Source organism: Aspergillus puulaauensis, chromosome 2, assembly GCF_016861865.1.
Source record: "Aspergillus puulaauensis MK2 DNA, chromosome 2, nearly complete sequence".
Classification (NCBI taxonomy): domain Eukaryota; kingdom Fungi; phylum Ascomycota; class Eurotiomycetes; order Eurotiales; family Aspergillaceae; genus Aspergillus; species Aspergillus puulaauensis.
The window spans coordinates 1957577-1979267 of NC_054858.1; the positions used below are offsets into that span (position 1 = coordinate 1957577).

At 51.0% G+C, this 21691-nt stretch overlaps 7 protein-coding genes across 7 annotated transcripts; 5 read left to right on the forward strand and 2 right to left on the reverse strand.

The window, feature by feature from the left end:
• Positions 1-52: 52 nt before the first annotated feature.
• APUU_20816A (Sec1 family protein) lies at positions 53-2380 on the reverse strand (the record flags this gene model as incomplete). The annotated part of the gene is made up of 4 exons (XM_041699500.1): positions 53-1534; positions 1589-1800; positions 2041-2236; positions 2303-2380. 4 exons carry the CDS (start codon positions 2378-2380, stop codon positions 53-55), a joined length of 1968 nt encoding a protein of 655 aa, XP_041552578.1.
• Positions 2381-2793: 413 nt separating this feature from the next.
• SPO20 (putative plasma membrane SNARE protein (Sec9)) lies at positions 2794-4124 on the forward strand (the record flags this gene model as incomplete). The annotated part of the gene is made up of 2 exons (XM_041699501.1): positions 2794-4014; positions 4065-4124. 2 exons carry the CDS (start codon positions 2794-2796, stop codon positions 4122-4124), a joined length of 1281 nt encoding a protein of 426 aa, XP_041552579.1.
• Positions 4125-4415: 291 nt separating this feature from the next.
• APUU_20818A (cupin domain-containing protein) lies at positions 4416-5118 on the reverse strand (the record flags this gene model as incomplete). The annotated part of the gene is made up of 3 exons (XM_041699502.1): positions 4416-4577; positions 4632-4807; positions 4962-5118. The coding sequence occupies 3 exons, from the start codon at positions 5116-5118 to the stop codon at positions 4416-4418; spliced, it is 495 nt and encodes a 164-aa protein (XP_041552580.1).
• Positions 5119-5843: 725 nt separating this feature from the next.
• Positions 5844-9581, forward strand: PRP10 (U2 snRNP complex subunit HSH155; the record flags this gene model as incomplete). Its single annotated transcript, XM_041699503.1, has 2 exons — positions 5844-5853; positions 5905-9581. 2 exons carry the CDS (start codon positions 5844-5846, stop codon positions 9579-9581), a joined length of 3687 nt encoding a protein of 1228 aa, XP_041552581.1.
• A 1263-nt stretch (positions 9582-10844) lies between these two features.
• On the forward strand, positions 10845-11256 carry APUU_20820S (uncharacterized protein; the record flags this gene model as incomplete). Its single annotated transcript, XM_041699504.1, has 2 exons — positions 10845-11102; positions 11185-11256. 2 exons carry the CDS (start codon positions 10845-10847, stop codon positions 11254-11256), a joined length of 330 nt encoding a protein of 109 aa, XP_041552582.1.
• Positions 11257-17514: 6258 nt separating this feature from the next.
• Positions 17515-17964, forward strand: APUU_20821S (uncharacterized protein; the record flags this gene model as incomplete). Its single annotated transcript, XM_041699505.1, has 1 exon — positions 17515-17964. The coding sequence occupies one exon, from the start codon at positions 17515-17517 to the stop codon at positions 17962-17964; it is 450 nt and encodes a 149-aa protein (XP_041552583.1).
• Positions 17965-20119: 2155 nt separating this feature from the next.
• Positions 20120-21331, forward strand: APUU_20822S (uncharacterized protein; the record flags this gene model as incomplete). Its single annotated transcript, XM_041699506.1, has 3 exons — positions 20120-20580; positions 20655-21145; positions 21213-21331. 3 exons carry the CDS (start codon positions 20120-20122, stop codon positions 21329-21331), a joined length of 1071 nt encoding a protein of 356 aa, XP_041552584.1.
• Positions 21332-21691: the final 360 nt, after the last annotated feature.

Sequence of the window (21691 nt, forward strand, 5' to 3'; positions counted from 1 at the left end):
ATAGGGAGTAGTAAGGTCGTCATTCATCACATCAGCCGCGCAACTGGCAAGATCAAGCCTCAGCCAAAGCAAAATCTCCTTTCTCGATCGCGGCGTCCATCATGTGATCACCACTAATTACGCCCGTCGTACAGATCACAATCTTCCGCTGAGGGGCCTCTTGGGCCGCAATAAACCGTAGTGCTGCAATCTCAGTAAATGTGATCCCTCCCAGGAAGAATACAAGGACGGTTTTGGTTGCGTTGTTACCACTCAGCGTCTGTCGCGCACGAACTGCTTTATCATCGCCTTTCTGCACAACACTGAAAGTCGAACCACGCGCACTCTTAACCACGTCCTCGAAGCCAAGCCAACCGGGAGATGCAGTGTTTGCATGTGTGGTTGGGCCTCCCTTTATGAGAGACATGAGGTATGATTTTTGCAAGATGCATTGGACGAGGCGGACGCTGAGTGGGGCAAAGCCGCTGTAGACGTAGGCGACATCTTCCGGATCCTTTTCACTGACTTCTTCAACAACCAAACGGAGGTTCTTCCGTAGATAGGAATAGTTTGTCTTAGAGCCCGTTTGAGCTCCGGTGCCAGGTATCAGTACTGCGGCGGCGGATGAACGAGGCTGTAAAAGCTCCATTTTCTCCAGAGCACTGAATGTTAGGAGGTGTTGGTGTCCGTATGCTTGCACGACTTGTCGCTTGAAGTTTTCGAGGTCCTTAGGTCGCAAGCCACCCGACATGCAAGATTCGAGACAGAGTAAACGAAGCACTATCTTCAGTGGAACATCCCGCGCAATAAGTTCCTCAATTATAGAGTGTTGATAAGTTGGGTCGGCGCCCGCGGCATCGTTCTGCTGAACTTCCAGGATCTTACGGAAAGTGTCTGAGCGGGTATTCCTCATAATTTCTTCGGCGAGATTGGTGTGGACTCTGAGACTCTGATGCTCGAGCTGATATGTCGGTAATTTATTCACAAACTCACGGAGCTCGGTTGTCGTCTTCGCTGTATGACGGGTCTCATAGTCCGTTTCCAGCCGACGAGCGACCTTATTCAGAATGTCACCAACTATGGCGAAATTCGCGTCGCGCAGTTGATTGAACAGTTGGTCAGAAGCATCCAACTGGATTTTCCGTTTTTGGCCCTGTTTGGACTGCTGCGAGGCCTTAGAAGATTCTTGGGCCTGCGGAGTTGAGTTGCCCCCCGTGACTGACGTATCAACATCCGCCTGGTTATGTTTGATCCCCACCAGCTCATCGATTAACCCTTCATACGTTAGCTGGGTGAGAAGAGGGGTCGCGAAGTCCACCTCTCGGTCAATGACGACCAAGCTCTCGATTTCTGCACTTGGCAGGAGGCCTCGCGGAGAGATTCCTATTAAACCAGAACTCTCTTCTGCATCAAGCTCTTTTCTCATCCGCAGCAAAAGATCGGCAAGTCGTCGAGCATGGTCCCCCTTTCCTACTATCCGAGGGAAATAACCATGTCTCTGTTGAATATCCATGAGAGCCTTCGCCGAATGAAAAACACACCCAGGATCCTTGTGCTGTGCAGAACGCGTTAGCAACGCCCTACTGCCCGAAAAAAAAGATGTTCTCACCAAGTATAAGTCAGAGAAAGAGTCCTCCAATTCCAGGGAAAGCACATCCTGCTCCAGGGTGAAAAAGTAGAGAGGCAGCTCGGCAATGTTCACATCCCCGATAATTCCTGCACTTTCGAGGATGTTATTGCTTACAAGGGTCCGTCTTGGAACCCAAAATATGGAGAATTCATGGTCTATACTGCTGTCGCGTTGCAGCCGCTGGATCTGCTCTATAGGGATGTCAGCTCATTCTGATGGCATTCAATCGAGGGCTATGCAAAGATAGAAAGCCTTAGAGATGAGCCTCTAGACGTAGTCTCCGTGTAGGGAACTCGACTGATTACGGAGAGTAGGGTAGCAGTCTGCGTAATTTGCTGTCTATCCCAGCAGTCGACTCGAAAGCAAGGCAGCACAATTTACAGCAGGCTCAGGAAACAATGAATCGAGAATTGAATGAACATTTGACATACCTGCCACAGCCCGCACCTGGCGGATCTTTTCGGCATAAGCTAGAAATATGACATTGCGCTGGGATGAGTCGACATTTCCATTTTCAAGCAGGAACACGCGATCTACGCCATACTCCTGAAGCTGCGAAAACTTGACAAAGAGGCCAACAGGCCCAGCAAGCCCCTGGCTAATCACCAAGTTCTTCTTTCCGCGGACCTATAGCGACGGTAATGTTTCAGCCTAGGAGCAGTGAAAACAGTGGTGAGCAGGAGCCTTACTCACGCCTTCGAGGAGATTCAGCAGGTCCCTGCGGGCCTTGTCCTTAAAATAGTCGGCATCAGACCCAGGAAACGGCGCCATGACTACCGTGAAGGCTTATCAGAAGCATTGAACGTGGAAGTGTTGACGTTTGCAGAGGCGGCGTTGAGGCTTGGAAGGGTCCAGCCACTGCCGCTAGCCTAACCTGGTTAGTGGGTCGATAAAACTCCAGCCCCGTTCGTATTGATACGGTCATTACCAGCTGCTTCCCGAGAATAGCACCAGAACATTTTGTATCGCTATTACACGGCTGCCTTTCAATGTCTCAGGAGATTTGCCGCTCCCCTGACACTTTACACTCGACGGTCCATCCATCTTTCTTCCTCTTCTCTTTCCCTCAATATCTGATCCTCTCTCGCTCCACGGTCCTTGGGCTTATTTTATAAGACTTTCGCTATTACTGTCTACCTTTCAGAACCAAATTTCCAGCCAAAAGTCGCCTCTAGTACCACACCATGAAGCGTTTCGGCCTCAAGAAATCGTCTAACGACGACGACGATGATTCCAACCGCCGCGCTCTCTTTGGGTCGAAGTCGAAGAGCAAGAGTCCTGCGCCGAATCCCTACGCAAAACCTATTCCTGCGGACCCTTACACGAGAGCGAAAGCCAACCTCGGTGTAGCACCCCCACCTCCCGGCGTGGATCTCAAGCCGGGATCCAGTAATCCAGCAAGCAGTGGAATTCCCGGCGATAACAAGGCTCAAATTCCAGCCGATAACAAATATCAAGGCTACGCACCCAACTCGTATGGCGGTCAGGGTGGATACGGAGCGAATCGCTATGGTGGCGGCGCGGGCGCTGCTCCAACGTCACGATACGGACCAGGTGGTTACGGCGGATTAGGCAGCTCTGACCCCAATGATCCATCCGGTGGTGATGACAACAGAGCTGCTCTCTTCGGCGGAGCCAGTGAGAGAGCTGCGGCGCAACCCGCCAGTGCACCACCTCCATATTCCGAGCAGCAGGCTAGCCAGCCTGGTGGGGGGTATGGCGGCGGATATTCCGCCGATACCTTCCAAGAACGCCATCTCACCGCTGAGGAAGAGGAAGAACAAGAAATTCAGGCCGTTAAACAAGATATCCGATTCATCAAGCAGGGCGACGTTTCAACTACCCGAAACGTTATCCGTATTGCTGCACAGGCCGAGGAAACGTCCCGAGAGACGCTCGCGCGTCTTGGTGCCCAGGGCGAAATGATTCACAACACCGAGAAGAACCTTGATGTCGCCACTGTGGAGGGTCGCATCGCAGATGAAAAGGCTAAGGAACTGAAGACATTGAATAAGAGCATGTTCGCTGTGCATGTATCGAACCCGTTCACCAGCGCCCAGCGAAAGAGGGAGCGTGATGAGCGGGTTATGAACAACCACCGCCAGGTGCGCGATGCACAATCGGGTACACGAAGTGAGGCGTTCCACACCAACCAGCGCATGGAGCGAACATTCAGAGAAATCGAACGTGAAGATAGAAAGGCACCAAAGCAGAAGAAAGCATCTGTCACCGAACGTGCCAAGTATCAGTTCGAGGCAGACAGTGAAGACGAAGGAATGGAGGACGAGATTGATCAGAACTTGAACTTGATTTCGGGTGCCACAGGTCGACTGAATCTTCTGGCGAAAGCGACAGGTCGCGAGCTGGATGAGCAGAACAGGCATTTGGAGCGCATCACTGGCAAGGTAAGAATTAATATTTCCATATATGTTTGCCCAGGCTAATGATATTTTAGAGCGAGAACGTCGACGATCAGCTTGCCATGAACCGTGCCAGGTTGGACCGCATTCGCTAAACCTACTCATGACCGCTATATCCATCATGACCGCCCGGTGCCGTCTTCGATCTTTTTTTTTATCTCAAGCTATTTTACCTATAACTTCAGGCGTTATGGGTTTTTCTTTTAGCTTTCTTGGCCATGCCTAACCCCACGGGCTTAAGCTTTAATACATTTGTGAATAGACTTTGCTTCTCGTCACGAATCACATTGCAGCTAACATTATTCTCTGTTTTACTCATGAGCTAAACTTGGGTGTAATTTCTAATCCAACTCGAAATGCGAGCTCCAAAAATTCAATGTTTGAACTCAGAGATTTGCTCGCACAGGCTGCGACCACAACTGCATCAATGGGCCGTCTTTCCCGTAAACAGGATCTTCCTCGGGTGAGGCGACACCTGCAATCTCACTCTGAAAGGTCCTGTTATCAATTCGCTTTTTGCCGAACTGATTCTTCCATTGTGGGCACCCCTACCAAGCATTAGGTCATATACCCCCTATGCATCTTCCCAAATAAACACGTACATCTGGATAGACCCCTATGTATCTGTAGTCGTCCGTACTCTCCACCGAACTATGTCCGGTTCCAGCAGGCAACACAATGACATCGCCGGTGTGGACAGTGATTCGGAGCCCTGCATTGGAGACTCCATCTCCACCAGCTGCTCCTAGAAGTAGGGTCGAAGTCCCTTGAAAGACACCTGCAGGAGTTGGTATTCCTCAGCTTCTTATCGCAAAATTATAAATCTTACCATAACATTCATGACAATTGGGATGAAAGTGGCTTGTCCAGATAGCACCCCATGTACCCTAGAAGCTACATATCAGCACCTGACCAGTGTAGCATTAACACACCAACCCTCTTTTCCCATTTATGAGCCGTGAGAAACTTGGTTACTCCGTCTTCGGTTCGGGGCTCAGGGAGGACATTTCGGTAGTGCAGGACAGGCAGCGGGTTGTTGGGTGTATGCTCCGTTGCTGGCAGGTAGTATGTGCTTGGAACTGTAACCATTTTTACGCCGATGGTTGAAGCTCAACGTACAAATAAAGATTTCACAGCTCTGAAACAGGATGATAAATAAGATAATAAGATGGGCGGTTTTTGAAATCATGAAGTTATCTATCCTTCGTTGTTCAGTTGCCTAGGGCTTGCTACTCCGCATCCCCTCACAGGATAGTTTTGCCCAGATTGGTACTATGATCCCGAAATGGATATCAAGCCAATACTGTTTTGGGGCATTAATATCGAAATTTCTATTTCCCCAATAGTGTTCTGTTAAGGTTCTTCTCTGAGTCATGTTTTCCGGGAGATCTTGGAATTAAAGATATATACTTGGTCATCCCCACCTCTCAAGCGCCCGGTCCTCAGCACACCCATCATCTTACGCCGGTATATACCGGATAGTAGTCACCAATATAGAGAATGACGAAATAGTAACTGTACTAATGATATTCTAGCCCTCACTATGACTCAGGGCCAAGGAAGTCCAAGGGTAGAAGGCCGCTGTAGTCACGTGCATGAAGCAGCTATACGGTCACGTGGATCTTAGTCATCCACGCGGTCTTGACTCCATCCTTTTTTGCGCCCCCGTTCAGCCTAGAGACATCAACTCCTCGCCTTGAACCATCGCCGTGGCGCCATTTTTACGGCTTTTTATCCGGATGTAGCGGCTGCTACTGTTATTTCCAGAGGTTGCTTGCTCTCTATCGCGTCTTTAGCTCATTCCCACCGGCAAAATGTCTGACGGTAAGTCTTGAAATCTCAGATCGTCGCGACCTCCACTAATCACAATTATAGCGGATTTCGAAGCTGTTCGAAAGCTCCAGGCTGAGCGCAACGCGGCCGCGGCTGCGCAAAAAGGTTCTAGGACCTTTGATCCGTCTAACCAGCGCACTGACAACTCGACAAAGGCCTCCCTGACCGAGTCATTCGATACCACCCTTTACGAACGTGATGGTGCCGACAAATATGCGGGATATAGCACCTCCATTGCTGTCGACGATGGAGATGAAGACATGGAGGATGCGGATGGCGGTCACCGCCTGGTCGGCCAGTACACCGCAACGCGAAACCAGATTGACGAGTTTGCCCGAGGAAATGGGGTTGAGGAGGAGGACATTCTTCTGGGACGTGAAAAGGCTGCCAGAATCTCCGACCGAGAGACTGATTACCAGAAACGTCGCTTCGACCGCGGACCGCTGACGCCCACCAGGGCCGACCCCTTCGCTGCGAACTCTCATGCAAACGTTGAAGAAGAGGGCCAGACTTACCGGGAGGTTATGGCTCTTCGTGAGATTGAAAAAGAAGAAGAGCGTGTCCAGAAGCTGATCGCAGAGAAACAGGGTCGTGGTGAGAACGGCGTCGAGGAGCACGAGGCGACCTTGAAGTTAGATGACAAAGAGAATGCGGAAGCCGGCTCGACGGTATCTGTGGTCACTGGCCGCAAGCGCAAACAACGCTGGGATATAGCTCCTGAAGCTGACGAATCTGCCCCTGCACCTACACCTGACGATGGTAAGGCTAAAAAGTCGCGCTGGGATCAAACACCTGCACCCCTTGCCCCTGGTGCGGTTGAAGAGGCACCAAAGCGCCGTTCGCGATGGGACCAAGCACCAGCCCTTGGAGCGGCAACACCAGTTGGCAACCAAGGGTTGGCAACCCCCATGCATCCTTCTCAAGGTGTGGCTTTGGCGCCAACCAGCTTTGGGACTGATATCTCTGGCCGCAATGCTCCATTTTCCGACGAGGAGCTTGACATGATGCTCCCATCAGAAGGCTACAAGATTCTGGAGCCTCCTCCAGGGTATGCTCCAATCCGGACACCGGCGAGAAAGCTTATGGCTACCCCTGCGCCGATGGCTAGCTCTACCGGTGTCGGTGGTTTCATGATGCAAGAACCTGAAAGTGCCCGTTCCCTTGGTAAACAACTCCCCACTGAGATACCTGGGGTTGGTGATTTGCAGTTCTTCAAGCCTGAGGATATGGCCTACTTTGGGAAACTGATGGAAGCTGGCGACGAATCAGCCATGTCTGTGGATGAGTTGAAAGAACGCAAGATCATGAGACTGTTGCTCAAAGTCAAGAACGGCACACCCCCGATGCGAAAGACCGCCCTGCGTCAACTCACTGACAACGCTCGACAATTTGGCGCCGGTCCCTTGTTCAACCAGATTTTACCATTGCTCATGGAGAAATCGCTAGAAGATCAAGAACGACACTTGCTGGTCAAAGTCATTGACCGTGTGCTCTACAAGTTGGATGACCTAGTCCGGCCATATGTGCATAAGATTTTGGTTGTCATCGAGCCGCTGCTTATCGACCAAGACTACTATGCCCGCGTTGAGGGTCGTGAAATTATCTCCAACCTAGCGAAGGCTGCTGGTCTAGCAACTATGATCAGTACTATGCGTCCTGATATCGACCATGTTGACGAGTACGTACGAAACACGACGGCTCGAGCTTTCGCTGTCGTCGCCTCTGCTCTTGGTATCCCCGCCCTTCTTCCCTTCCTTCGAGCCGTGTGTCGCAGTAAGAAGTCCTGGCAAGCCCGACACACGGGTGTCAAAATTGTCCAGCAGATTCCTATTCTCATGGGATGTGCTATTCTTCCTCATCTCAAAGGCCTTGTTGATTGTATTGCGGATAATCTCAGTGATGAACAGGCCAAGGTTCGAACGGTCACCGCCTTAGCCGTAGGAGCGTTGGCTGAAGCTGCCAACCCCTATGGTATTGAGAGTTTCGACGAAATCCTCAATCCTCTCTGGACTGGAGCGCGAAAGCAGCGTGGTAAGGGTTTGGCTGCGTTCCTCAAAGCCGTTGGTTACATTATTCCTCTCATGGACGAGGAGTATGCAAACTACTACACCAGTCAAATCATGGAAATTCTGCTCCGAGAGTTCTCATCGCCCGATGAGGAAATGAAGAAGGTTGTCCTTAAGGTGGTATCGCAATGCGCGAGCACTAATGGTGTGACAGCTAGCTACTTGAAGGAACACGTCTTGACAGACTTCTTCAAGAGTTTCTGGGTCCGACGTATGGCCCTTGATCGGAGGAACTACCGCCAGGTGGTTGATACGACTGTTGACCTCGGACAGAAGGTCGGCGCAGGCGAAATCCTGGAACGGACAATCAACAACCTGAAGGACGAAAGCGAACCGTACCGGAAAATGACTGTGGAAACGGTTGAGAAAACCATCGCTTCCCTGGGAGCTGCGGATATCTCGGAGAGATTGGAGGAGCGTCTCATTGACGGCGTGCTCTACGCATTCCAAGAGCAGAGTATCGAAGATATTATAATCCTGAACGGTTTTGGAACCGTGGTGAATGCTCTCGGTACGCGCTGCAAGCCCTATCTCCCGCAGATCGTCAGTACTATTCTTTGGAGATTGAACAACAAGTCAGCCACCGTCCGTCAGCAAGCAGCTGATCTCATCTCGCGAATTGCATTGGTCATGAAGCAGTGTGGGGAGGATGCCCTCATGGGTAAGCTGGGTATCGTGCTCTACGAATATCTCGGTGAAGAGTATCCAGAGGTTCTAGGTTCCATCCTCGGTGCTCTCCGTTCCATTGTTACTGTTGTGGGTATTAACCAAATGCAACCACCCATTCGAGACCTCCTTCCTCGTCTCACGCCCATTCTGCGAAACCGTCACGAAAAGGTTCAAGAGAACACCATTGACCTTGTCGGCCGTATTGCCGACAGAGGGCCCGAGTCTGTCAACGCCCGCGAATGGATGCGTATCTGCTTCGAGCTGCTTGACATGCTGAAGGCTCACAAGAAGGGTATCCGTCGTGCCGCAAACAACACTTTCGGTTTCATTGCCAAGGCAATCGGCCCCCAGGATGTTCTGGCAACATTGCTCAACAACCTTCGGGTCCAGGAGCGTCAGTCGCGTGTGTGTACAGCAGTCGCCATCGGCATTGTTGCTGAAACTTGCGCGCCGTTCACTGTCCTCCCCGCGTTGATGAACGAGTACCGCGTGCCAGAGCTGAACGTGCAAAACGGTGTGCTAAAAGCCATGACCTTTCTCTTTGAGTACATTGGCGAAATGGCAAAGGACTATGTTTACGCCGTCACCCCTCTCCTCGAGGACGCACTCATTGACCGCGACCAAGTTCACCGCCAGACGGCAGCAACGGTCGTCAAGCACATTGCACTGGGCGTAGTCGGGCTCGGATGCGAAGATGCCATGGTCCATCTCCTCAACTTGGTATTTCCCAACATCTTCGAAACAAGTCCCCACGTTATCGACCGAGTCATCGAAGCCGTCGACGCAATTCGCATGGCCGTTGGCACCGGAACGGTTATGAACTACGTCTGGGCAGGTCTCTTCCATTCTGCGCGGAAGGTGCGCACACCCTACTGGCGCCTATACAATGATGCCTACGTGCAAAGTGCAGACTCGATAGTCCCCTACTACCCCGAGGTAGAGGACGACGGACTGAAGCGGGATGAATTGCTGATTATGATTTGATTTGATTTGCATCAAAAGGACGGCATTGCTATTGCCCATTTGTCATTTCCATATTCTTCTACTTTTACCACCCACTGTCTTTTGTACATTCGATATTATATTGGCGTGTTATTCGGCAGGCTCTGGCGCTTCATTTACTGGTGTTCGTCTTCTTTTTTGTTAACTCTTGAGATTTATTTTCAACAGTTTATTTTAAAAATCGTCTGTGCTTTCTCATCCCATTCCATCTTGGGTAGGAGTCTCTACACTGTTACATAGGAATAGGTGTATAGATACGAGTAAAGAGCCCCACGTCATCAACATGAATCAATATTATGTCCCTGACAAGCACGCGAAACCCCCTTTACTCCATTGACCGCGCTCGCTCCAGGCAGGCATTCCAATCCTCCCGAAATCAGCCCAGCTCCTTCAATCTCCTTCAGGAGAGTGACAGTTTATAGAGTCATGATTAACTTCTTGTTCCTTAGGTGTTAGGACGGGCCTCTCTCAACCAGGCACTAACTACGTCATCGCCTCGTATGGAAATCAGTCCAACCACCGCATATTCTAAAAGGTAAAATCCAAAAGACGGCACAGCAGGCTACATTCAAAACCAGACAGGCACAGGCCAGATCAGAGTCAGCGGAGAAAAGTCAGGATTCAATCATCCAAGAGTACGAGAACAACCAGATGTCGTCGCCGTCGTAATGTGCAGAACAAGAATAGCAAATTTGCCACTAGGCAACAGATAGACCCACGGGGGCCAGGGAAACCATATCCAGAGTGACAGAAATCAAATCAATCCATCCAGAGGGTTTTCGGAAAGTACGCTGTGCTTCCGGCGAGGTCGGCTGTACCAGTGTGAAGAGCAGACTGGCTGCAGAGGCCTGGAGACTGGAGGGCAGAGCAAGCAGGCTTACTTCAATCCAGCCAACCAGCCAACTGCAAAGCAGAGGCAGACGTGGTATGCCAAGCATTCAAGGTGCAGGGGGGTTGAATGTGCCGCGTAAGCCTTTTTTTCTCCATCGGCGCCCCCCTGTCATGTGCGGGCTTGGCGGGGGCGTGTGGGGAGTCCACGTCGAAAGCATTCTTGCTTGCGCTTGTGATTTCCAGACATCTTGGTCGTTACGACTTTGTATTCTTGTTTCCTAGTGTGGGGAGCCGGCTAGCAGGATTGCAGGGATTGCCAGGGTCTTATTGGTAGGGCTAGAGCTGTCCTCGAGTGTGATGCGTGACGAGCCTGGAGGTCCCTGAGAGGTCAGGGCTGACTGAAGGAAGGAAAGAATGAAAGCCGCGGAAAAGTACGACCTTCTAGTTCTCCTCCTACCAGGCTGGAATCCTGCACATAACTCCGAAGTGCAGTCCAAGGATGAGATGGAGGGCTTACCCATGGGTTTTCATTGGGGTCCGAGGACGGAGAACAAACTGAACTGGAGTGCACTTCACTGCGTGCCTTACTTGGTCACGTACCGTGACCTATCACCCAGGGCCATCCTCGTATTCATCTCCAGCCCCTGGCCAGGCAAGGCTCGAGAGGGAAATGTACGTGTACCTTGCTTTCCACGGGACGGAGAAAGAGCGGGTGGCACCCTCAGGCTTGAGCGTCGAAATTGACACTCAATAGTTGGACCAGAAGGGAAGGAGAGGGGACCCTCAGGCGGGCTGTCCAGTTCGAGACGTTTTTTGTCTTTATTAGTGGAAGCTCTTTTCCACGTTTGCCTCCGAGAAGGATTCTTCCGTTTCTACGTATTGGTTCACCAGCTGAGGCTGAGTGCTTCTCGTGGCCGGGATAGAGTCTATGTGGATTGTGGAGTGATTTGATTTCCGTTTGAGGGAACCCGGGGGATGCCCAGTCCTACAATGAGAGAGAGGACCACACCCACGAGCGCGTAAGTGTGATGAATCTTGAAATCGTTTTTGCATTTGCCAACTGGTTTTGCTTTTTCTGCGAGGTGAATCCTGGCTCCTGACTCCCTGAGCTAAAAGTGATAAGGCGATGGAGCAGGCAGATCGCTCGTGGCTGCTGAGGGTTGAGGCGTGCTCTTCCGAACCAACCATTATTCCAGGTCGGACACGGTTGGTTATCCACCCAGAAGTCAACCGGGGTCTTGACTCTTGAACCATGAACGGGCGAGTTACCTCCGTTCCTGTATCGGAGAGCATCTCGCCCTGGCTAGTGATTGAGTTGAACCAAATTTTTCGACGACGGCCTGCAAACAAATTACCTGAAGTAAGATTTATCAGGGCTGTATCCCGATGGAAATCAAGGGTTGAATCGAAGATATGTGTATGCAAGCCACAATATGCACCTGTAATGCAATGTGATTCCTTCACAATCACATCAAGTTGTGCTTCTTGCATTGCATCTTCGTTCAGGCCCGCCCAGCATGGATGCCAGAAGCCATCGCGTTTACTTTGCGAGCAGTGTGAATCCCCAAGTGCACGAGACGAACCTATCTAGGCATACAATTGAATCCAGGTTTTTTTATTCTATTTTCCAAGCACGGGTCGGAAGAGGGCCTTGTTGGAGGCATGCTCCGTTCGAGACCCTGTGCGTGCCCTGAGTTGGAATCATGAGGCAGGCCCATGCTCGAGGATTCACCGTCGGCGAATCATGGTCTCATAAAGAGGCAGGTTCGCTTTCAGTGTTGGATACGGTGCCACGCGTTACGCTCGCTTATGGATTATTGTTAGAATTCTAGAAGAAACCTGTGGTAACGACGTCGCGAAAATTAAACCCGCACTTTAAATCCCGTTTGAGTAAGCCGTTTCGTATAGTTACGTGACAGGAGTGTCCTCTACAGCAGGAAATTTGTACAGAGCACGGTGTAGTTACCGTATTGAGGGGCGAAGCTTAGACGAGGTCCTGACAGCAGAACTGCGCGCTGGCCGCTGGGGGCAAGTAATCCGGGCCCAGTAATGTACGCTTCGTTTGCAAGCCTTTATCTCAGGTTTCTTTCCGGAAGATGGAAGAGGGCTCCGCGTCAATAGTGAAGGGACCTTCGTCTCGAATCACCTCCTGTATGTTAGTCTTCTGCAGGGTCCATAAAGGCGGTGGTATCTGTTTCGTCAAGAGGATCATAAGAAGGACCTTATCATGATGTTGGGCCAGTAGTAGAGGCTCGGCTGGACCCTAATCTGATGCATTGCGTGTACATGTGCGGGAACGTTACGTTCACTATACTCGAGACGACTCCCGCAAAGTCGCAGCAGGACATACGACGAATCGCCCAACGGAGAATTGGTCTCAACTGTATAGTCCGTATTTGATGCTCTCATTGAGTCAGAAGTTTGAACTTTTGAAGAGGGAAGACAAGGATAGAAACAGAGCTCTGAAGACAAACTGTTGGACCCACTTTGAACATGAGTACAGAGGAGACTAAAAGATGTTCTTTGGGATAGTAAATTTGCCCAGTGCGCGAGTTTCGCTTCGCGAGGAACCAACCTGCCATTTCTGTTTTTATCGACGATGCGTGTTCGTTTAACGTAGCTGGAGAAGGTCTCCCGGGTTCGTCGCTGGTGTTGCGAAGTATGGCTTTATCATGCATGCCTGGCAGCCTGATTGTCTGTCTGGTGGAGTGTCAGGTGACTTGACGGGACAAGCAAGGATCAGGCTGGAAAGGCCCCTGAAGAAGATGATGTCAAGGAGTCTAGGATATCTAAATTGCTTCTAAGAATAGCAAAAAGAGATGTGAAATGGAGAAGACTCGTCCGTCATTGCAATCTCATGGTGCCCCTGGTTCCATCAACCGATCTTCGTATCGTGGGCTCCCCCGATTAATTGTGACGATTTTTGAGACCCGGATTCAGTATCGGTCCTCGACAACTGTGGAGTGAGTACTCAGTGGTGTGTTTCAGGCTACTTTAGCTGCACACCCTGAGGATTGTGGCGGCTTGAGTGGGGACGCCAGGAAAATCCGCTCAGGCGCTCAGGCAAAAAAAAAAGTGAGAATTTCATAAGCTTGCAGCTGCCATGGAAGAGACGATATCTCGAGACGGAGGATTCGTGGAAGAAAGGGGCTCCTCACGGAGGAAAGGAGAATGCAGGGTACGAACCGCCATCGTGAGTCTTCTGTTTCCCAGCTGAAAGAAGTTCTTCAGTGAGGGGAACCCTTCCGACTGACAAAACTTGGGCCAACAGGCAGAGCCAACAGAAGTCCAGAACAGGCAAGGCGTCTCAGCGAAAGCTTGGTCATTGGGTCAAGATGGATGTGCACGCGTAAGCTCGTGTGGGGCGTGAATGCTTATTGGGTGATCATGGATATGCCAAGTGCGGCTATCGATTATCTGCCGTCCCTGGGGAACTTGAGCAGCCTAGCCCTGGCGTCTTTGCGACTCCTTGGCCGCATGCTATGCAAAGTTCTCATTAACTGAGTTGGCCCTAGCTAGCGGCTAAATTCACGAGGGCCCGAACTATCCTAGCTCCGTGGGGCAGAGGCGTTCATTTCCGCTGCTGAGACCCACCTTCTGTGATGGTGGCTTTAGTGGCTTTCGAACCCCCCCCGACTTTGCGCCTTGTCTGGAGTTGCGGGTGTTGGCTATTGGTACAATGCCGGCCAGAGAACGAGCGCTTGGGGAGGTGTCAAATTTTTGCGGCAAGTGAACCCTCATCACCGGACGTCCGATTTCAAGAGCTGGGCGCTACTCCCTAAACTGGAAAAGAATACTTGTGGAAAGCCCATCAAGTTTTCGAAGCCTGTGCATTCTCTCAATCGGGCTGCTCGCGAGGGCTCCTTAAGGAAACCCCATGGGCCATGAGTGACCCGTGCTCTGACAAGTCTCCAACTTTCGTCTGTGCAGACTGCAAAGACATCCTGGAGGCTGGAGTTCCTCTGGCGGTCTAACCTGTTACCTCTCGCTCGCGCGAGCCGCGGACTTTCAATGACTGGGCTTATCTAAGCTTCACCCACCTCGTTAAGTCAAGTCGTTCATCGAAACGCCAATCAACGACGATCTGCCGTTTGAGATCGACTCTATGCAGATGACAGATGGGCCTTAGTAAGGCTATACTTATTTTTAAACGCCATGTCGTTGAAGTAGATCTTCACGTTTCACTTCGATCACTCGCCTATCGCGCCTGGAACCAGGGAGCCGGATCGTCAGTGTTCCTGAAGAATCGTTTGATCGAGCGGATTTGCATACAAGGCAGTGTCAATCGTCAATATTGCCATGCAATTCCGTGCGATTTCTACCATGCTTGATCCAGATGGCCTAATATCGAATTGGTTAGTGTCTTATAATTAGTTTTCATTTTGAACCGGAACCCTAAGGCAGATTTTCCGGTGTAAGAAAACATGGCAGGCCTGTTGGAGGCAATGGTTTCAGCTGCTGCACAGTGCCATGTGCACAGACGTCAAGGGAGAAGAGCTCAAAGCTCGAACCTGATGTAGGCTGTAAACATAATTGGACGGGGTTTCTGGATGTGCTGGGCACATATCCGGCGAAGACACTTTCCTTTCGGAGAAACCGACTGCGCAAGACTGTTGTCAGTGATTGGACACCTGAGTTCGAGTCTTTGATGGCACTTTCCTGACACTCGATGTGGTGGGAAGGAATCCGTTCGGCCCATCAAGCATATGCTCAAACGCCACCAGCATGTGCCAAGTCGTGGCTCACTTTCCCAATTTGCAGGACCAGAGCACCAACAAATTGGGTGGTCTACAAGGGGAGTTTTGACTGTGAAGCGTGAATGGAGCTCCAGACCCGGGCTCCCATGGGATTTCCTGAACTGGCCACCCCGCAGCAGTTTTAGGAAAAGGACCAACAGGGTCTGAGAAGGGTCGAAGGTTATTGGGCTGAGGGTGGTGGGCGATTACGCGTTTAAGGGATGATGTGCCGTGTCTGACCCCACTTTTTGCCTAATACCGCAATCTACGAGCTGCCAGGACGGGCTTAGAAAAGATCCCTGTCCCTTGGAAACACTCGGACGTGCCCCAAATCATTTAAGGTAAAGCGGGAGGTGGGCCTGAGAATGAGCAGCAAATTAGGCCCAGCAGGAGCTGAAAAGCGGTGAGCTGGCTAACATCGCGATTTGAGTCTCAGATGGTTTGCGGGTCGAGCAGCCAAAAGAAATGTCAAAGTTAAATTGTTGTTTCCTGTTGTGCTTGCTTGAACTTTCCAGTTGAGCAGAGGCCTGGAACATAGTTGGAGGCCGTACTTTTGCACCTCCACATGGAGGTGAGCTGTTTTCGTGTCGGGGTGCGTAAGATGAGTAGGTGTAGTCAGTTTGGAGTTACCCCTGTGCAGTCACAACCCAAAGTTAGTCATCGTGGTCGTCAATTCATGGATGAGGTTATTCTTTTTACCAAGAATACCAAGAGTGGACTGGGCTATTGGACCTCTCGAGTCTCAAACCGAGGCCGAACCTAGGCATTGTCACAAGCAGAGGAGGGTATCCGTGATTTTCGAGAGCTCAACCAAGCCGTGGGTCGTTTGGGGAATTCTCGTCCTGTCGGTATATTCCGCCGGGTGTCCCGGCGACCCACGGGGCGAGTACGTGGTCGATGGGTCGATTTTAAGTGATGGAGGCGAAACCTGGCGCTGGAAAGCAAGCGGCTCCATCCTGTCGGGGTGAAGAATCCATCAGAGTTGAGACTTCAGTTCCGTGCGAGATCAGGTGGGTTGCAACTTGCCAATGCCGACCCGCCTCGTCGATTCTTTCGCACCTGCCAAAAGCAGCAGGTGGGCTTGCTCTCCACCAGCGGGAACTGAGCTCTCTCTTCGATAATTTCATTCTTCAATAAACCGGTCTTTGCTTTTGTGAGCCACGCGGTCAATTGAGCTTCTGCGGTTCAGGAGTCCTCAGGGTCCCAAGGAACCGGTTCAAACGTCCCAAACCAAACGATGGCCTGAGGAAAGAAAATCCGCGTTCGAACGAGAGAGAGGAACGGAGCACGTCCGTGGGACAGCATACGTCTACAGTGTACACTTCCTGTGACTGCATGATGGCATGGACTCTGCGTCCCCTGTCGCTCAGTCCCCGTTCCTTCGTGGGGTGGCGGTTGTTGTCGAATCAACAACGACAATTTTTCGGGATGCACGCGGGACAGACGAGATAAACTTGGCTCCGTTGGTGGCTGGCGATGTGCTGAGCTGTTCCCTTCAGATTGATGGAAACTGGAAAGTCGCTCTGCGCCTTGGGCTTTTTGGACGTGGCGTTTTGCCTTGACCAGCTCGGCGCCCGCTGAAGAAGCTTGGGCTCTCGGAGTGGTCTCCCTACGGATTTGTGTACCTCCAACTGTGTGTTCCTCTTATGGTTGATATATGCCAATCACTCCAAGACAAGCCTTAAAAGCACTGCGATCATGATGATCACTGTCTATCCTTTGCTTAAGGTTAAGATCTCGATCGTGCCACTGATCCGCAAACTGCTTCGACCGCCGTCGCCCATCTCATGAGCCTTCTAGGAAGGGTGATATATCAAATCAATATATATAATGAATGGTACATAGTAGACGGCGCGGGACAGTCGCCCACCCTCCGGTCGCGTGGTTTACGTTTCGCATCCCTCCATCGTTATTTTCAACGCCAATAGCAGGGTTTAATTACAACAGCGCGGGATGCTCTCAACGATTCCATATAGTCCGAGTACTAATGCAGACGATGGTGTTGAACGTGAATGCATTTGTTCATGGCATGCCGCTAGTCCAGGGTGTGGATAGCATCTCGTGGCCACTGACGTCGGTGGTGGAGGTATGTCTCCTCTCCGCATGAAGAATGAGCTCTTCCTTGCGCACAGATGAAAGCCATCGGCCCATCAGGCAAGAGTGGAAAAGTCGTTGCTAGAGAGTGTTGAAGAGCTCGGGCGATGAAGAATTACGCCTCGGCGACCGCGGCAAGCTGCATTGGAGACGGAGTCGATAACTCTTTTGCGATCGCGCGCGGGCTGATGCTATCTTCACGATGACGGAGAAGTCTCCGCCAGCTCGACTCAATCCAATAACTACAAGACGAGATGGAGAGCTTCACAATAGGCCTAGTTTCCATGCCGTCGCCATCCCCGCGTAATCCTGACGGTGCCAATGGTTGTTTGCATGCGGGGGTGGTGTTGTGGCATCCATGGATGGCTCTTTTCCAACCTTGCTCTGCACCGGAAACTTGCCAACCAAATCGATTTCGGGGAGAAGACCATGACGCTATCAACAAGAACATGGGCATGAATCTGCGAGTTAGTGAGAGATCTCTGCAGGATGAATGCAACTGGGGGAATTCATGCCGGCCGCGATGTCGTCACTCTGCAGAGACGACTGGCGTTCATGCCACTGGGGAGTTGGATATGCTGCTTGTGCAGTGCGAGGGTCTCAACTCTCAAGCGCCATCTTTCGTGCAGTATATTCTCATGGTAAAATTATTATATCGTCACAGCGATGAATCTGGGAGTCCACTCGACCGCCTTGTCTCTTGATCGGGTTGAGCCGTCCGCCCCATTCCTGTCTGGCCACTCACAATCTTGATGACGAGTCCTCGACCTGTGATGAATGTGGGTAATTTGGGTCGATTTGATGGAGAACTTAACTTGTTCATTGTTTCTAGCCAAATTTTCATTTTGTTGCGTACCGTCGAGCGTATATGGAAGATTACACAAGAGGATACCAGGTATTTCATGATGGGCTATCCAGAATCTAGATGAACTGGTGAGGGCCGCGGGACATCGAGAGAATGGCATTATTGAATTGTGACGCCGAAGCATCCCCCACGCACAATGATGTATCTTTGTGATCTCCCACTTCCCCGCCACGATGTCGAAAGTTGAAACTCACTGGGTTTGAAGGGCCCAAGGCGAACCCTGGTTAAAGCGCCTTAGCTTGTGGCCCGGCATTAGCAGTCGTTTCCTCTGACAAATACCCAATTTTCACTCTTTAGTCTTTGACTCCTGCTGGAGACACGGCACAGAGCCCACTTGTTCCCCCCCCTTTCAGAGCCCTCAGCCAGTCAGTGGCTCCTGCTTTCGAGCAGTCCCTGACTCCCCCAGAACCCAAGTTACCCAACCTTCCTCGAGGTCCAATCTTGACTCCTCAATCCGCCCACTCTCTCCATTGTGAGCCCACCGCCGCTCACTCACGTCCTTTGTCTGTCGTCCGCACTGTTTCCCGGATTGGACTTAGCATGGCCGCAGACTCCATAACACTTCAGAGGCAGGTTGCCATTCCGATATGTGCCTACAACTGGGGAGACGGTAATGAGGGATGGCAAACGGAGACTCAAAATGGACGCATCTTGTCTCGAAAGGGAAGGTTGTTTTGGACGCTGTACCTGAAATTGACTTAGTCTCCCTACTGCGTTTGCCTCTTTTCCCTCTTTGTGTGCCCTGCAAAGTGCGAATCCACTGCTCGAGCAGTCACCCCTGCCATCATCATTCTCATCACAGCAGAAGCATTACACCCTTGACATGGTGTTGTCGGTTTACTCCGGGATCGAATTTTTTGAGGGCCCTCCACTTTTTGTCGCGAGCGTGCAGAGACGGCTGCTCAGGTCTCTACAATTTGTTCCGATCCCGGAGTTTCAGATGCTTCCCATGGCTCACTTGCCCCTGCTTCACTGCTACTTTATGTGTTCTTATTTTCTTTTTTCGAGCTGCACTGGGATTCTTTGTTGTGTATAATTTTTTAATTTTTTAATTTTATTTTCTTTCTCTTTATCCTGCAACTGCAGAAGCCAGCCAGCCATTTACTCCCCCATTACTCTCTTCTTCTTCTTCTTCTTCTTCTTTTTTTTTTTTTGGAGGTATGGATTGAGATGAAGTGCAGTATAGATGTGACATCCATGGTCGCGATCCTCACTAAGATTTAGTGGTTAGCACTGAAGAAAAGAATTAAATATTAAATAATAAATTTATTATTTTTTTTTTTTAAAAAAACGAAAGAAGAAAAAGCACGAAGATGGGTCTCAACCTTGAAGGTCACCCGAGGAACTGGTTCCCATTTGGAGATTTCCCACTGGCTTCTCCTTTTTCGCGCGCTAGCACTGAATTTTGCGATGACCATTCTGATTTATTTATTTTCTCAATTTAACACTGGCGCCGTTTCGAAGCCTAAGCGGGCCAAAGTAACGATCTGCAACCGTCCCCCGACGGGACGTCGTCAGTGGCACTAGATTCCTCGTCCCTCTGAACGCCAGGGACGAAGAAAGCCCATCCTCATGCTGCGATCCTGGATTTGTTCATAAGCTTCGTCGATCGCCCTTCCCCAGACTGTCTTTCATTTTCTCCCTGGCTGTCGGGTTCTCTCTCTCCCATCTTCCCTTCGCAGATTGTCGCTCTTATTACTCCTCCCGTACCTGATCTTTGCACAACATTCTGCACCTGCGCGCATCTCACCACTGCGGATCATTGCACTCAATTGAATCTCCCTGTCGCAACGCTCTATCAATTACCCCTTCTGCTTCATCTTGTTCAGATTTACGTTGCCTTCGCGCGCTGCTGTACCTCGCCGCCTATATCGCGTCGGTTGTGCTTGTCTGACAACCGATCATCTACCCCTTGATTATAGCTCCAACCGCAGTGTTGCGAGCATTACAGAACCACGAGCACTCTAGATCTCCCTTGAAAACAACTACCCTCAATGACGATGGTCATTGAAAACCAGAACCGCCAGTACGGCGGCGGAATGGGGTTTGACAGTGTCTACCAACATGGCGTCCCGCATCACGGTCAACCACCACAATTCACAGACCCTTGGGCTGCCGCCCATTCTTCGTCTCACTCGACGCCCCCTGTTTACCCGGCTCCCGTGGGCATCAAACAGGACGAAAACAGCCGCCCGTCTCACATCTCTCTGCCATATTCCGTGCCTGTTTCTGCTCCTTCCATGGTCGCCGGCAGCAACTACTCGTCCGCCACATCATCCACCAGCTATCCCGCTCCTGACATGATGGGCCTTGCCCATGACATTCCCCGGACCACTTTTGAACAGACTCCTGCGTACACCACTGCCCCTTCGATTAGCAGCTTTGCGCCTGCCAGCTATGCACCGATCAGCTACGCATCCCCTGTCCACCAGGACAACCGTAGGATGTCTCATGCGTAAGAAAAACTACTCTACTCGCTCGAAATGAGCGAATTCATAGGATATATGCTTACTTTGCCATTCAATTTAGTGAGGCTTCTCGTGTTGCCCCAGCACAACCTGGAGCTGGCCCAACATTCGGTGATGCGCTTGATGCTAGCCGTGGAATGGTGGCGCTCAGTCAGGACATGACACCCCGAAACATTTATGGGCCTCGAGGCTCGCGAGGTTCAGGAGATTCGTATGGATTTCCCCTGGCACACTCCGCTGGTTCGTCTATCTCATCCGCCAACTCCTACCCATACTACAGCGCATCCGTGGGTTCTGTAGAGTCATCAGTCACCGACTACAGCTCAACAACTTCAGAGTCTTACGAGAATGGCCATTTGTCGCGCACACTCCCACGACCGTCCACTCTTCTGACTGGCAGTGCTCCCCCAGGCCCGCAGTCCATGATGAGCCAGTTTAGCTCAAAGATGCCGTCCAACACCCAGAAGAAGCACAAGTGCAAGGTGTGTGACAAGCGGTTTACCCGACCATCGTCTCTACAGACCCATATGTACAGTCACACTGGCGAGAAGCGTAAGTTCTTACAAGCAAGCCCAACCGCATTTGCCGGTATTTGTGATACTAATAGGTTGGATTATAGCATTTGCATGTGACGTGGAGGGCTGTGGTCGACACTTTTCCGTTGTCTCGAACCTGCGCCGCCACAAGAAGGTCCACAAGGGTGGAAAAGAGGGTGGTTCTGGCGATGACGAAGAGTAATTTCTTCGACTCGTCTGTACTGTCTTCAGTGCCCTGCCTGGCTGGTCCTTCTCCTGGTGTGAAGGATTGTGTGTGATTCGGCTTTCGAATTCTCCACGCATCTCACACAGTGGCACCTTTTTTTCTTCCCGATTGGATCTCAAATCTATTGTACAACAGCCTAATCCTCCTTCCGCTATTTTCTTCTTTCTGTCTCAGCCATGTCGGCAGAGAATTGATACCCCGAATACTTATTTTCCGCGTTCTCGACTTGTTTTCATGATTCGGCAAAGCAAGATTTAGGGACCCGGACGGATACCCCAGTGATGCTTTTCGATTTTTTTTTACTACCAAAGTTATGACCATAGAGGTATCGGCTTT